General features: G+C 37.1%; 2 protein-coding genes across 2 annotated transcripts in view; one reads left to right on the top strand and one right to left on the bottom strand.

Annotated features, from left to right (window-relative positions):
* The window catches only part of LOC124594275 (kinesin-like protein KIF19), a 458,271-nt gene that overhangs the window by 219,626 nt on the left and 220,797 nt on the right, over window positions 1-17,848 (top strand). The gene's annotated exons all lie outside the window — the stretch shown is intronic.
* Window positions 1-17,848, bottom strand: part of LOC124594952 (hemolymph lipopolysaccharide-binding protein-like) — a 42,830-nt gene that overhangs the window by 23,906 nt on the left and 1,076 nt on the right. The window contains exons 2-3 of the mRNA XM_047133462.1: window positions 10,142-10,320; window positions 2,100-2,235 (exon numbers count right to left, since the gene is read on the bottom strand). Of these exons, the coding sequence (XP_046989418.1) occupies window positions 2,100-2,235; window positions 10,142-10,285 (280 nt within the window). The 5' untranslated portion in view covers window positions 10,286-10,320. The remainder of the gene's footprint in view (window positions 1-2,099; window positions 2,236-10,141; window positions 10,321-17,848) is intronic.

The following is a 17,848-nucleotide window of genomic DNA, read 5'->3' as shown; positions in this document are numbered from 1 at the left end:
CTTATCAATAACTTACAGCAAACATTAAGCAGACCAAAAGATTGAGACATCAATGTGAATTTAAACTATAGTTATACTAAAAGAGGACAGCAGAATAGATCTACTCAGTCCACACCATTCCATAATAATGTAGCTAAGGCAACTTGTTCTATCCTGTATGTATCTAGATATTGTTAGGGCAAGTTCAAACAAGACTTACAAATACAGCAGTCCTGACAATAATGACAGAAGCTGACCTTTCTTTACAAAGATTGTGCTCTTGGTATGTTTGAAGAACATTTTAAATAATACAGTATGTTTTACTCCAAACATGTTCCAAAGGTATACACCCACCCAGAAAGAATTTTTCACTCTGTAGCAGAGTGTGTCCTGATACGAAACTACATTGCAGATTAAAACAATGTATAAGACTGAGACTCAGACTTGGGTCCTATGCATTTCATGGGCAACCGCTCTACCAACTTAACTACCCATGCATGACATGGACATGCCCTCACATATTTATTTCTGCCTGTACAACTCCTACCTTCACAGTAGTTCTTTGAAATGTATGAGACTAGCATTCCTGGAAAAAAGGATATTGCAGAGGTATGACCTAGCCACATCCTGGGGGATGTTTGTAGAATGAATTTTGCACTCTACAGTAGAGAGTGTGTGCTGATAAGAAACTTCATCATAGGTTAGAACTGTGCGCTGGACTGAGACTCGAACACAGGACCTTGACCTCTCTTGTGCAAGGACTCATCAACTGAAGTTTGGAAGGTGTGAGATGAGATACAGGCGGAAGTAAAGATATGAGGGCAGGTTGTCAGTTGTGCTCATGTAGCTCAGTTGGTGAGCACTTTCATGGAAGAAGCAAAGCTCCGAAGTTCGAATCACAGTTTATCACACAGTTTTAATCTGCCAGGAAGTTTCATATACACCCATTACTGGTCAGGTATGGTTGTGAAGAAATTCAGGGTTCAGAACCAAAAACACCTGGAGTTTATTATAGATGTGGAAGGCACAAAAATAACAGAAAGAATAGTGTGTGTGTAGTGCAATACGGACACAAAAAGTATTCAATGGGAAAGTGAGCAGGGGATGAAATTTGACCTACATTATTGATACAGATTATGTTTTTGTTCATTAAAATACACCTGAATGATTATATAAAAAACTTTTCTAAGATAAAAAGAAGTATGAACATGACAAATGCATGATGTTTCTCGTTTGATGCAAGACCTGTGTCAGGCATTGCAGGGGAACCGATACCAGGGAGGCAGTCTCCAGTCACTGCATAAATTGTATCCCTTTCCTTGGATTCAGGCAAGATTTGAATTGGTTTTTTCTGAACTAGATGAGTAGGGCAATCTGGGAAATAAGTCTGAAAAATCTGTAGTACCGCTTGGCACTTCACATTGGTGTGTTAGCAGTATCTGCTTACAGAGCTCTGCAGGAACACAGACTGAAACCTTATGAAGTAATAGTAACAAATCAGCTGACCAATTCAGATTTTCTATGAGCTGTTGAACTGTTACGTCTTTTTGTGTGCCATTCACCACTCGGCAGTGGGAGAGTGTTTGCCTTTACCCATTTTTGATTATTGTTTCTTTTTTTAAATTTTTGTATTTGTAGATTTAATATAAGAGATAGATATCTTTCACATGAATATAGTTTGTGTTCTATTAGCATATTAAATTTGTCTGATCTATGCTTAACAAACTTTGCAGGAAATGCTGAAACAAATACAAATTTTTGTATATCACAAACCACAGTTACTCTGCATTTCCTTTCTGAGATGGGTCAAGATGTTTACTGTTACCCTCCAAATTTTAATGACATAAAGATCATCACAACAAAATTACAGAATTTTGATCTTATACTAGGGACTGTACAGACAATTAGATCTGTACATTTACCCATGAGAATAGCCAGTTTATGACATTATATAAATTTTGAATTATGTAGTGAATATAAACATTAAATAAAACAAAATTCAGTTTATGTAATTTTCTTTCTTCACTAATTTATTTGGAACTTTTTGAAGAAAGAAATTTGGTATAAATATTGAAAATATTCTAACAGGTAGTTGACTGCAGCAGGAAATGTGTATTTACCTCTTATGGCTGTCACTATTGACAATGATTCTTTTCCATCACATCTCTTCCTGTGGAAACTCATACCAAGGTTCCATGGACCAGTCTGTTTCTTATCTTCATCAGTTTCCTCATCACTGCCTAAGTCCATTACCACCTAAATGTGGAAAAAATTGGCTTCAGTCATAATTTTTTTCTCCTGTTAATTTTTTATTATTATATTCTTTGACTGTCTCACTCTCATTTACATTCCTCCACCTCAAATATTTTTTGTACCATGGCAAAACTTTTCTTGCAATATGAACTCTTCTGCTGTGTTCATAGAACTGATCACTTTATTACATGAATTCCTAAGATAAACACAGCCCTTCAGACTGGTCAAGGGAGGCAGTGAGTATTGGTGCATCAAGAGGGCAAGGTAAATATATTTTTGGTGTAGTTCTTAGAAGGCACTGATACAATAGAATTTTATTTTTGCTATGCTGGCATATATTGTACAGTAATACAGGACAAGTGGGAACTTGACCTCCAATATCTTTAAAGCTTCTGATCATGATGTTTGTGTTTCGTTTAAATTATTAAATTGAAATATTGTTCAAACACAGTATTTTTTGTTCTTCATGGCTTAAATAAATATAATTCATTCAAATTAGATGGTGGTTTGTAAGATACATTCTTGATTTTCAACAGTTAAGAAATGGATGGCTGAATTCAAATGTAGCCATTCTTTCTTTTAAAATGATGCATGAAGGACATCCAATGCATATGAAAACTGCCACTCAGATAAAAACTCTGAGAACATACGCAGTATGGTATGCAGTATTCAGTGGCTAAACATGTGTGAAATAGATGATGTCATAGGCTTATCAGTGAAAGAGAGAGAAATACATAAACCATAAGGAATCATTGATAAAGCTCTACATAATGTGAACATCATGTATGCAATATTCTGACTGAAATGAATGTCTGGGCCATTTTAAAAAGAATTTAACTAATTTTCTCTGATGATATGGATGAAACATGGGTTAAGAATATCACAGCAGAAATTTAACAGCAATAACAGCAATTGAAGAAGTAAGAGGAAATTGAAGAAGTAAGAGGAAATGTGTGTACCAAAAAGGTGAGTTTGAATTCCTTTACTGAAAAGGATATAGGCCATTTTTTCTGAGACACAATACAAATTTTCTTTATTTTTGCCTTGCAAATGATAAAGCAATAAGTGTTGGGTAGTCCTACTATTCAAATCATCAAGAGCAAACCGAGAAAAACTGCATGAGAAGATGCCTGAATATCAAAAGAAAAACAGTCACCTTTTGCCAGAAAAATGCACCTAATACAAAAATATTTGAAACTGGGGAGTGTAAATCTGAAATACATCAATAGAAAAAAATTGCGGCTCCACAAAAGAGTTGTGCAACATAATTGAAAGTTTGTAGGAATGTTTCTACACTTGAAGATGATGTTTACTCCAATTTCACACCAATCACATTAGAATGGTGCTTTTAATCTCACTATGAGGATGCAAACCATATGTTAAATACACACTGTAATAGTCATGAGTATTAGTTAGCTTTAGGACTGGCTGTGATGAAAAAATGAAATGATCGTATGGCATTTATTGGCCGGGATATCCCCTTTGGGGTTTGGCTGCTGTATTGAAAGTCTTTTTAGTTGGCTCCACATTGGTGACTTGCATGTCAATGATAATGAAATGATGATGAAGGACACACAACACTAAGTCCCCTGCCGGGAATTGAACCCGGGCCCCCTTGCATGGTAGGCGGTAATGCTACCGCTGCGCTACAGAGATGGACAGATGTGATGAATTGATGTTACTTGAGAATGCCTTTAAGGTGACAAAGAAACCATTATTAACACCTCACTGAGTTTGAAAGAGGTCATGTAATAGGGTTACAAGAAGCTGTTTTTTCTTCTTCTATGATATTTCAGAAGGGCCTGGCAAGAATGTAGCCACTGTACATGACTGCTGGCAGTGGCAGTCATGAGAACGTATGGTTGCAAGAAGATGGGGCTCCAGATGGCCACATAGGACTACCGAGGGGGTGACCATTGTTATTGGTATATGACTCTGGTGCACTGTACTGCAGCAGCAATATGAGCTGTAGTTGGCACCACACTGACACAACAAATTTTACAAATTGGTTATGTCAAGGACAGCTCTGAGCCAGATGCCCTGTAGTGTGCACTCCACTGACACCAAATCACTGCCATTTGCTGCTTTAGTGCTGTATATGGGAGTTTATTGGAGGGTAGGGTGGATGTCTGTTGTGTTTTATGATGATAGATGGTTCTGCCTCAGTGCCAATGATGAGTGAGTGTTGGTTAGATGGGGCCAGTTGAGGGCTTCAACCAACCTGTCTCATGTTAGACACACTGGACCTACACCTGAAGTTATGGTCTGGGGTGTGATTTTGTACTACTTCAGGCACACTCTGATGCTTATCCCATGCCCCCCTGACAGCAAATTTGTACATCAGTCTGGTGATCATCAGTCTGGTGATCTGACTTGTGCTGCCATTCACGAACAGTATTCGAGGGGATGTTTTCCCACTGGGTAACACTTGCCCATATACTGCTGTTGTAACCAAACAAGCTCTACAGAGTGTTGACATATTGCCTTGGCCTGCTCAGACACCAGACCTTTCTCCAGTTAAGCATATATGGGACATATATGGGACATCCAGCTTCATCCAAAACCAGCATTAACCGTCCCTGTATTAGCCAATCGAGTGTAATGGCTATGGAACTCCATCCCACAAACTGACATCCAACATCTGTAAAACACAATTTATGCATATTTGCATGCATACATTCAGCATTCTCATGATTGCATTGGTTATCAATGTACCAGCATTTCAAGTCTACAATTGCTTCTATCATGCTTACATTAACCTGTGATCTTGCAATGTTAATCACTTAAATATGTTACCTAGTGAAATGTATTCCCAAAATTTCATCTACTTTATGTTCGTGCACATCCTGAAGTATGGCGAATTATATGCAAAATAGGTCTGATATAATATTTTTTAAACTTGAGTATTCTATATCATGCAACTTTCAGCTTAAAAAATAAGCTGTGGTACAGGTGCATATATTGGTTATTATTGTAATGCTCACTTTGTGTCAGCTGACATTTATTAAACATAAACATAGCTTTCTGTAACAACATATTAAATTATCCATTAGCCCACAAAACTAAACAATAATAGTTCCATAAAACTGCTGTAAGTCAGTAACATCTTGCCATGATATTTCGCCACAAAGTCTTTTGGTCATCTTCAGGTGAGTACAGCTGGAGGAGTACTGGCAAATACGCACTGAGCTCTGCTATTTAAAGCCAAAGGGGGCTGCATTGTGCATGCACTGCGCATGTACTGTTTAGCGTGCGCGTTCACAACTCCATGCTCTGCGCCTGGCACCCTCTGCGGTGAAAACTTGGCATTTCGATATCAGATCGATCTTCGTCTTTAAACCGATAACTACGTTGACTTCGAAGTTTCTCTACAATGGGATTCCAAGCGGAATTTAACTGGTAACCGCTATCTCAATTGATAAGAGTCTCGCTGTCTGACAATTTTATTTCTATGGATTCATTTATAACTGAACTGCAATGCAGCCCCCTTTGGCTTTAAATGGCAGAGATCAGCGCATATTCGCCAGTACTTCTCCAGCTGTACTCATCTGAAGATGGCCAAAAGACTTTGTGCTGAGATATTGTGGCAAGATGTTACTGACTTACAGCAGTTCTCCCATGTTGGCAGCAAGATTATCTTCTCTGTGATGGGATTGGATCGACGGTGTGACATGGGCTAAAGCAAATTGGAGCCATGACAAGGCTGTGACAAGGCAAACAGCCAAGATTAATAGACTTTCTACACAGATGCAACAGGAAGCTCCTCGACAATCTGTTGTTAAATTTGACAGAGAAAGATTTTGATGATGTGACTATGTCTGTGTTAGAAAAAGGTCTGAATTTTGCCCCCACACCTGTTTCACCGCCATTTGTAGACTTCGTCAGTGCCAATGAAGAAGCTGCACGCTGTCTTGGTACAGATAAAGTGGAGGAAGTCCGACGTGAGTCTTGGCATATGCTGACTAGAGGTGCACCTATGAAGAGTAATATCTCACCTATGGAAAGGAGAGCTCTCCGTAATTTAAGAGCAGATGTGGATACAGTTGCCTTAAAATCGGACAAAGGAAATTCTATGGTTCTTATGACAAAGGATGATTACGTCAATAAGATCAATGTTGTATTAAGTGATTCCACCTATCACAAAACTGATAAGGACCCCACGAGCCGAGTTATGTGAAAAATAGCAGAACTCTAGTCAAACAGTTCTCTATCAAAGGTCATCAAGAGATTGAAACCAAATTGTGTGGTTCCTCCCAGGCTATATGGACTGCCTAAGATCCATAAGGAAAATGTACCATTACGTCCGATCGTGAGCAACATTGGGGCAGCCACCTACGACCTAGCAAAATTTCTGGCATCACTGCTTAAACCAGTTATAGGCAAATGCCCTCATCACATAAAAAACTAGTGATTTTATCAGCCGTATTCAGTGTTTACAGCTGCAAAGTAACGACTTGCTGGTCAGCCTGGACATTGTTTCTCTCTTTACCAAGGTGCCTCTTGTAGATTCATTACACCTGATCGGTAATATGTTTGATGCAGGTATTACAACGTTGTTTGAGCATACTCTCTCTTCTACATATTTTACATTCAACAATGAATTTTATGAACAATCTGATGGTGTCGCCATCGGGAGTCCTTTGTCTCCCCTGGTGGCAAATCTTTTTATGGAAGATTTTGAAGAGAGAGCTTTCACCTCTGCCACTTTTAAACCGACAGTGTTTTGGCGTTACGTGGATGACACCTTTATAGTATGGCCTCATTGCACGGACTGTCTCCAGGAATTTTTACATCATATGAATTCCATACATGAAAATATTAAGTTCACTATGGAAACTGAAAAAGATGGTTGTTTGCCATTTTTAGATGTTCTGGTACGGCGCAAGAATAATGACACACTTGGTCATTTGGTGTATAGGAAAATGACCCATACAGATTTATATCTGCAAGCTACCAGTTGCCCCCATCCGGCACAAACAATAGGTGTCCTTAAAACTTTAATCCACAGTGCCCATACTATTTCTGACGTCGATAGTCTTCAAGCAGAACTGAAACACCTGCAAAAGGTATTCCTGATGAATGGCTTTTCAACTAAGCAAGTGAACAGAGCTATGCAGTACTACAAATGACACAACAAGGAAGAAGAAGAGGTCTTCAGGTCAACGGCTTATCTACCTTTTATTGGGAACATCTCGTCACAGATAGGTAGAAATTGAGGAAGCATGAAGTTAGAGTAATCTTTTGCCCTTCTCCTAAAATATCATCACTGGTGGGATTCGTTAAGGATGACCTGGGCCTATGTAAATCAGGTGTCTACAAGATTCTGTGTGATTGTGGCAAGTCATATATAGGGCAGACAACAAGAATGGTGCAGGAATGTATTGTGGAACACCAGCGACGTACTCGCCTTCTCCAACCCACCAAGTCTGCAATCACTGAACATTGCATTTCTGCTGGCCATTCTATGAATTAAAATGATACAAAAATTGTGGCTCAAACATCAAATTTCTGGAGTTCAATTATAAGTGAATCCATAGAAATAAAATTGTCAGACAGCGAGACTCTTATCAATCGAGATAGCGGTTACCAGTTAAATTCCACTTGGAATCCTGTTGTAGAGAAACTTTGAAGTCAACGTAGTTATCGGTTTAAAGATGAAGATTGATCTGATATCGAAATGCCAAGTTTTCACAGCGGAGGGTGCCAGGCGCAGCGCACGGAGTTGTGAACGTGCACGCTAAACAGTACATGTGCAGTGCATGCCCAATGCAGCCCCCTTTGGCTTTAAATTGCAGAGCTCAGTGCATATTCGCCAGTACTTCTCCAGCTGTACTCACCTGAAAATAACCAAAAGACTTTGTGCCAAAATATCATGGCAATATGTTATTGACTTACAGCAGTTCTCCCGTGTTTTTATGGAACAATCAGTACGCCGGGAAAATTTTAAACAATAATAGTTCCCAATTGGAATTAATGTAAGTTCAAGCATGAATAACTTCATTAGGCATGCATATTGCAGTTATAGTATTAAACACAGTTCCAAATATGTCATATGGTGGTAAAACCACAGTAATCAAATAGAAGCACTATATGGACATGTTCCACCATCTTCTGGAGTGCATTTGACAGGCCCATCACTCTAACTACACAGTAAATCAGAAATCACAACAGCCACTATCAAAACTGTCCATTGTAGTCCAGATAAACAGCAGTGGTAGTAATAGGTCACTTCATAGAGGAAGAGTTGCACAATAGCAGCTGGCCAGCTACTGAGCATCCTTATATTGGCTTACTGTTGAATACTGCATGACTGGTCTGTAATATTGGTGGCTTCACTAATGGATGCACCCTCGCTGAGTACTGACAATGTTACACATACCAATATGTTCATACCCCCCATATGCATGTCTAGTGGATTACTTAAGTTATCTTTTTTTTTTTCCTTGCTCAGTTTTGACGTGTGTGTTGTGACACACTGAAGATGTTGTGTATGTTCACTTCTTCTATGAGCGAATATGATTTTATACAGTTCTGTTTCCAACTTAGTATATTAGAATTTTGTTAAATGGAATGAAAAAGTGTTTACTGCCCACACTGTAGAAATTTTACTAGGAAGTTGTGAGTGGGATGCAAATACTGGAAAGGTAAAGATAGCCACTCACCACATGGTTGAGGTATTGAGAGATTAACAGGCACATAAATGTTTATAAACTTTGCTGGGCTTTTGAACAGTTTCTTAAGAGATAACTGATACATTACATAACATGTGCACATACACACACACACACACACACACACACACACACACACACACACACACACACACACACACACACACACACACACACATCCATACAGTATTTTTTGCAGCTCTGGGACAATGTGATACCTGAAAGCTATGTAGTAGTGTGTGTGTGTGTGTGTGTGTGTGTGTGTGTGTGTGTGTGTGTGTGTGTCTTTTATGTAATGTATTAGTTATCTTCTAGGAAATCGTCCAAAAGCTCAGCAAACTTTATAAACTTATTTATGTGCCTGTGAAGCAATCAAGACTTCAACTGTACTGTATTTCACACACAGGCTTTTGTTATTTGCTGTTAACAACATTGAGGAACAGTAGACACCCAATTGTGTAGTAGAATGCCCTGGTATATGAAAACACTTCCATAAAATTAATATTATTGTAACTAACTGCTGTTGCAAAGAACCTCCTTCACTGCCTATTTTCTATATTTCCCAAAAACCAACAATAAGAAATGAAACTATGCAATATACGCACATTCATTCCATGTTAATTCCACATTTTTTTTGACCCACCTTTGTAATCATTCCAAGATTTCAGTATATATACTCAAAATGTGCTTATTAAGACACGGCCATCTACTCTTATAAACCCAGTAGGCCTACTTATTGACGTTCCTGCTGGTAGGAACCGATTATGAGAAACAGGAGCACCAATTTTCTGAAACGCTGTTGTAAATGGCAAGTCTAATTTAGATGAACTAATTAAGCAATCACTGGGAAAATTTTAAGCAAGTTCAGAAAGTGACACAGAAAACTAAAGCTTCAATTTACTAAAGATTTATGAAACAGCTTAAAGTATTCAGAATTTTAATAAACACAATTCCTATCTTCAAAGATATGAAGTAAGAACTTTAGAAACAGGCCAGTACATAAGACACTATGATAATGAATCTTCAGATGAAAGAGGTGCACAATGTACTAAAAGCAACAGAAAACTAACAGAGCTACAATGTATTTCACCTTTTTATAGACAAACTTGTGATTTTCATATCACCTACTTTTTCTCAATATCATTTTGAAAATGGTGACCAAGATACATTTATCAAAATTTGGCATGAAAATTTTATGCATGTTCTCTGGTGAGATATGTAAATTGTTGATTACTTACTTCGGAGTACCAGTGTCCAGTAATATTGCGTTGAGTAGAAATTGAAAATGAAGTTGAACTTTCTTGACATGCATTAGCCTTAAATGGATGGACATTTAGCAACATGTAGGAGGTCACAAGTACCACATAATTACAGTTCACCATTGTAGTTGTGCTGTATGCTGTACCTAACAAAGATGCTGAAAGTATAAAGAGGATGTGATATGAAACTTTAACAAAACCACAAAGAATAAGAACAAGTATTGTATATACTGTCTGACAAAAAAGTTAAATACCCATTAGGACAGAAAGGAAAACAAACAAAACTTGAGAGAGTATGTGATGATAGATAGGTAATTACAAAATCAAGTCAAAATGCAAAGAACATGGCAGTATGAGGCCACTTATCAGTATGACATTCCATCCCCTCTGTCCTGGATGCATGCATTGATTTGGTTGGTAATGGTGTCACAAAGCTGTTTTATCTCCTGGACATGTCCAAAAGAACAGATACCATCTTCATATCGATAAGCCTTACCGGCCAATGATCTTCTTCAGTCCAGATGCATTCACATTTCCTGAACTCTTATGGCAATCGGTAGATTGACTGCAGCGAGTAATGAGTATAGCGGGCAGGGGCACTACAAATGTAGTGTGTGGACAGTAAGTTGAATATTTCGGTCTCACAGGGAGCGTGCCAAAGATAAGTCCCTGCAGTCGCACTATCCTCTGTGTTCTCAGTGGCTCAGATGGATAGAGCATCTGCCATGTAAGTAGGTGATCCCGGGTTGAAGTCCCAGTCGGGGCACACATTTTCAACTGTCCCTGCTGATATTTATCAATGCCTGTAAGCAGCTAAAGGTCTGGATTTCATTGTAATTTCATTAAACATGAATAAGTGGCTGTTCTACTTGTCACACAGAATTATATCTATAACTATTCACATACCTGCTGATGGTGTGTATGTGCATTACATTAAATGGACCTCTGACAATGTTTTCTGAGTACTTCACTTTCTTTGTCAGAGTGTATAAAACAAATTTCATAACATAAATGTTATGTTTGAACCAGACTAAGAACATTTAACTTCAAACCAACCATAGCTGAAATCAACCGACAAAAGGGCCGGAAAAAAATTACAAATAGAAATGTAATGGATTCCTAGAAAATAGATTTACTTCATAAAAATATTCTTCAAAGTAAAAGCTGTGTTCATTTAAATATTATGAAAAATAAGAGGTTAGCTATTATAAAATAATCAAAAAGAAGTAAGGAAAAAGCTTCATACAATTTTGATAGCAGTTTTACCTATTTAACTTCATTGCAAGAGCAAATGCAGTTAAAGCTGCACTCTTGACAAAAATTAAACAAATTCTTTCCCAGTAGGTGAATAACCATGAAGGAAAGCACACACACACACACACACACACACACACACACACACACACACACACACACACACAGACACACACACTGATAGAGATAGAGAGAGATATAGATATATAGATAGATAGGTAGATAGATAGAGTCACATATGTAATCTTCCAGTAAACTAGTTGACTTTGTTTCTTCTACAAGTCAGCAAAGGCACTCACCCATACCTGGGGCAAACAGGCACCATGCCCTATGCCCTCCCCCCCCCCCCCCCCCACCCCCCCACCCCAGCCCCCACCACCAAGCCAGTTGTGTGTTTTTCTTTCAAGAAAATTATTTAAAGATTAGTATCACGTAAGTTTTTAACAGGGTAAAAACTTGAACTTTTTATGGCAACTTACAAGTCACCATTCATCTTCTAAAATATTGAAAACACTGTGATTACCATTGTGATGGTGTCAACCATAGCTTCCCACTTTCATTTATTCATTCTACTCCAAAAATGGAGCTTATTTCAGTACAGAAGTATTACACAAGTTCAAAATGTGATTGCATCATTTTATTCCATACATTAAGTACAAATAATAATTTCTAATGCTGAAATGGTACTAAATTAGGAGCTGTAGAAATATACTAATATGTATGCTACTTTGGAGCTCTACTGCAGTAATTCTTCCCCATGCCATTCATGAATGAAAGAGCAAAGATAGTGTTATTAGAAGCAATCTCTGTCACACACTGTAAGGTAGCTAATGGAGTATAGATATAAATGTAGCACTAAAAATAACATGGTAAACCTATTGTGGCTTATTTGTGAGACACAAACTTTTATGTTTCTCAGTCGCCATTTTCCTGATTTTATACAAGGTGCAGATGCTTTAACTTTAAACCTGTATCACTATGAACCCATGAACAGAAGTATCAATAACAAAATTGTCTTATTAGTGCTAACAATGTTGTTTACTGTTGATTTAACAAATAATATTACCACAGTGCAAAACATTTCAAACCATCAAATGACTGCCCAGTAAAAAAGAGTTTTTAAAAATGTAAATGTTTCTATCAAAACTCCTCCTCCACTGAGATATGAAAATGACATTGCACCAATAGCATCCCTCTGAAAAAATGTACAGTGAATATTAGTAGTAATTACAAGAAAGGAAAATGAAGGAATGGTATACTCCACAGTTAGGGCAACTGAAAAATACTGTTATGCTGTATTCTAGTCTGTACAAAACCAGTAAATCAGAACTGTATAAAGACCTGTATGCTAAAGCTAAATGCAAGTACAGGAAGGCAATAAATGAAGCAAAGAAACTGCATAACATACTAAACATTGAAAAATCTAACAATAAATGCAAGAAGGCCTGGAGTGTAATAAACTCCATTGCACACATTAAACACAGAGGAAATTGCCATTACCCCAGAAGAATTTAATAAATATTGCATTCAGTCCATTGAAGAAATTAGTAGTTCAATAATCAAACCACCTGAAAATGTGCTTAGTATTATGGACAGCTGCTTTGAAAAGCTTCCCCCAAGCACCTTTACTCTCACAGAAGTGAGCCCAAATAATATCCTAAAAATAGTGAAAAATTTCAAACCTTCAGTCAGTGTTGATTACTGTGATATGTCATGTAATTTGTTGAAAGATGTTATTGATTGTGTGATTTATCCTTTAACCTTTTGTGTTAACAAATGCCTAGTTGAAAGTAAGTTCCCTGACATACTAAAAATTTCTAGAGTTGTGCCCATATACAAAAAAGGGGAAAAGAACTGTCCCGCTAGCTACAGACCTATATCCATGACCCCAGTTTTTTCAAAAATTTTAGAAACGATTATGTATGAGCAAGTTAGTGCCTACTTGGGCAAACTAAATATAATTAGTGATAAACAGTTTGGATTTAGGAAAGGTAAATCCACAACAGATGCAATGGACTCCCTCGTAAAATTAGTCCTAGATGTGTTCGAGGCTAGGGACTATGCCCAGGCTACATTTTGTGACCTGAGCAGAGCCTTTGACTGTGCAGAGCATGACACTGTGTTGAATAAGCTAGTTTACTATGGTTTTGATGACAACAGTATAAATATGTTCAGGTCTTTTCTAGAGAACCGTCAACAAGTTGTGTGCATTGGTAGGGAGAAATCCAATTTGGTTAATGTTAGGTACGGAGTGCCTCAAGGGTCGGTGCTTGGACCTTTACTGTTTATGCTAATGATTAATGGCCTGCCCTTATTCATAAAATCTCATACAATATTGTATGCTGATGACACAACTTTTCTACATAAAAGCTCTGATCTAGGTACACTGAAAACACTGACTGAAAAATACCCTTGCTCAGTCCTCATTATGGTTCAAAGCTAATGGCTTCTTGTTAAATGAAAACAAAACCCAGACACTTTACTTCAGCCTCAGAGAGATTCCTAACTACCAGGAATTAGAAACTGTTAAATTTTTAGGTGTTACTATTGACAACAAATTGACGTGGGAACCACACATTAAAAATATATTGGCTAGGCTTTCAAGAGTGATTTATCTAATTAGAAATTTAAAAAGACATGTTCCCAATGACTATGTGAAATCAGCATATTTTGCCTTCTTCCAAAGCATCATCTCTTATGGAATTTTACTGTGGGGTAGTAGCTGTCATGTAAATGACATTTTACTTTTACAGAAGAAAGTAATAAGAATAATAACAGATTCTGATAAAACAGAACATTGTAAACCTCTGTTTATTAAATTGCAGTGTCTTACAGTAGTAAACATATTCATCTACAATGTTTTTAATGCACATTAGAAACAATGTGCCTAATTTTGTGTTGAGAAGTGATATTCACAGCCATAATACTAGAAACAGAACATCTGTAGACATACCATATCATAGATTATCAAAATCGCATAACTCTTACCTAGTTGTTGCACTAAGGATGTTTAATAGACTAAGTGCTGACTTTAAAGAACTGCCTGTAAATATCTTTAAAGCTAAATTATACAAGCTACTAGTGAACAATCCGTTTTACTCCATTGATGAACTCTTTGAAGATGAAAATACTGTATTCTAACGTGTACCTATTTTATGTAAACCAATTCACTTTGATATAGTAGTTTATGTAGAAATATATGCTCTTGACTTTGTCTATTGCTGTAATCAGCTGAACGACAATAAAATAATAATAATAATTATTGTTATTATTACTGTAAACAACTGAATCATTTGTAGCAGTCAATATGAGATGTATGCGATATCTCCCTTTTGAAGGACACAATACAGACTTCATGTAAGTGAATGACGAACTGGAAAGAGAAGAATACCACAAGGAAATTCTTATGGAATGGTACTACAATGTGAAAATGTACAGCTACCATCATAGCCTTAACCATAATGATATTTGCTACAAATGATTGCAGAGTTCTATGAGTGGAGAAAAATCTGTAGCTAATAACATGACTTTTTTGCATATTTGGTTATTCATTAATTCCCAAAATTCTGGGACATTCAGTCTGATCATGTGTTGTGTGGGTCAAATGATCAAAAGTTGTGAAAGTGGGGAAGTGCAGTTGAACTTACATTTAACACATTTGAAATGAAACTGAATATCTTGGAGCTAATTCCAATAATAAACAGTAAACTTTGGCTGTAGAAGGACTGTTAGAATATTTCATTTGAGTATGTTTCAAAATGATATGTTTATGATTATATGAAATGCTAAATATCCATTGAATTTATGGAAGTTTGATTCCTTCTCCTGCAATAAAGACTTAAAAAAGAAGGCTGTACTGAAAGTATGTGATGTTGGCAAAGGAGGTAGAAAATCATGATATGCTCTGTCAGAAGAACCTTTTTCTAGGCAAGTAAAACAGGAAATCACTGCAATGAAGGCAGTTAAATATAGATAGCTATGTAGGTAATCTGAACTGTCCCAGTATCAAGAGGAAACCTATGTCTTGGAAGGGGACTTGCTCCAGATAACAATAATGATACTGAACCTGATTTTACAGGCAATAAGAAAAAGTAAGTGTCTCCCGATTGCAGTGACAGCTTTTGATAATTGAGAGAAAGCTTCTCATGAGAGCTCTCATCTTACTTACAAGTGTAGACGACAGTTATCTATGTTGGAATAATGATATACAATTAAGCTGTCCATATAGATGAATTGCCACATTACAGCACTCACTGACGTAACATGCTCTTCAAAACCGTATAAGGAATCTGTGTTCTTCTTATATTGTGTATACCATACAGGCTCTCTTTCATAATACTAGTTCATCTAAGTAATGAATATGAGAATTCCTTTGATCATAACTCAGATCTCATTCCACCTAATATTTTTAATTACATCCTCCCTGGTACCCACTTGATATCTTGCAGTAGCTACCTCTATTTTCTTCCTTTTGTCATCATGCTCCATCTCTCATTCCATACAACTCTTTTCCCTCTACTTCCATCACTGGTACTATGCTTTCTCTTATAATTTCTGGTTTACATTACTATCATTGGGACATAGATTCAGTACATGCTCGTTTCTTCTTTCTGACATTAAACTTCACACATTTCTTACCTATCTGACTCCCTTTTCTTAAACTGTGAATGCGGCTGTATCTTCCCACATCTTCCTTTTCATATTTCTCCAACTATTTCTCATCAGCTTCAGTACACTGAAGATTCTGATTGTGTTGTTATTACTGATAAACCTCTTCTTTTATAACAGATGCTTTGAATTTACCAGTCTTTGGTGAATACAAACATACTGCCATTTAGTCTTTGTTTTATAGACTTTTTAGCATTATCACATAAGTATCAGTCTGACACATTATCTTCTAGAAGATATATCCCAAAATTTGAATCTCTATCTTTTTAATTTTTGTTTAGTTAATCTCTTTGAATTCTTGGCAGAAAAACTGTTAGATAATGAACAGCTAAGTAACTAATAATCAAACAAGTGCTAACCATCAAATTATAGACTCAGAGTTCTCTGGCATTTTGAGTAACTCTATAGACTTTCAATCTTGTTGATCTACTTCCCTCATCATTCCTGTCCCAATTTGTGGATGGTGGTATATTTTGATGTTATGTGTTTAACAGAAGATTGTGGAGGAAAGCATAGAGGGAACACCAGAAGTCCAGAAGCAATCCCATGGTACAGTACATAAAGTGCAAGCAAAGGCTAGAATGGAACTCATTAAGAAAAGACTTATTTCTAGGTGGTAGTCATGGGAGGGGACTGTCATGACCTGTACAGAAAGAATGTTGGAACTGGTAGAAAGCACTTTGTCAGATGATTACCAGGTAACATATTTTAAACCCAAGTGTAGGTCGCAGCCATGTAATCTGTGATTTAGGCTCTTTTGGGAAGAAGCTTGGTAAAGATCATGTAGTAAGTAGGGGTTTCAGGTTATGTTTGGATCACATCTTCAAATATATGCTATGAGTGACATCAAATACATAATTGAGAATGCTTCTAACATGAGTGTTAAGATCATATTATTCTTTGAGCAGTATGAAATGCCTATGATGAAGTGTTCTGTGTAATATGTTAACGAAGAACTTGGAGAATCACTCAGAAGAGAGGGTCATTCAAACAAGATTGTGACTCTGCATTGCCACTCATTAGGTCACATTGTACACAGCATGGTTTGCATTTGAATGTTTCTGGTAAGAGGCTACTTGTATGCTAATTATCAGAGTCATCAAAGCCCTATTAATTTTATCCCAGTGATTTCCAGTATGTTCCCTTGGTTCTCTTTGGTGTAAGTTCATATGAAGTGTAGAGCTATAAAATGAATTTAACTCTTTCTTAAACATATTCCCACAGCATTTTTCCCTGAAACAGAGAAGGGTAAATTAAAAAATTCAATTCTTACTTCCCAACATTGTCCCTCCACCGCCCCTCCCTATCGAATGTGACAGGAACTGAAATTGAGGGTAACAAATCAAAAGCTGCAATGCTTAACTCCATGCCCAAATTCGATACTGAATCTTACCCACACACTCTTGTATGCAACTTCAGTTTCTGTCTATGTGGATTTACGTTTCTTGTCTAACATAACAAATGCACCTACTTCATTTTCAATTACACTTTTCATTAATGTATATTTAGACTTAATCCAAAAATTCCACTTGTTCATTTGTGGTTTTAACCAGATTTTCATTCCTAGTGCTGTATGAGCTTCACTGCTTTTAAGTACTGCTTCAACCACTGTGAATTTGTTACAAATGCTTTCGCAGTTGATTATTAGTATTCTAATCATTTCATCTACATATTTATGTGTATGTGTGTGTGTGTGTGTGTGTGTGTGTGTGTGTGTGGGAGGGGGGGGGGGGGGGGGGGGGGGGGCAGGGGGTTCGAGCTGCA

Source organism: Schistocerca americana, chromosome 2 (assembly GCF_021461395.2).
Source record: "Schistocerca americana isolate TAMUIC-IGC-003095 chromosome 2, iqSchAmer2.1, whole genome shotgun sequence".
Classification (NCBI taxonomy): domain Eukaryota; kingdom Metazoa; phylum Arthropoda; class Insecta; order Orthoptera; family Acrididae; genus Schistocerca; species Schistocerca americana.
Note: the sequence above shows the minus strand (reverse complement) of the source record. Positions and strands in the feature narration are given on the sequence as shown.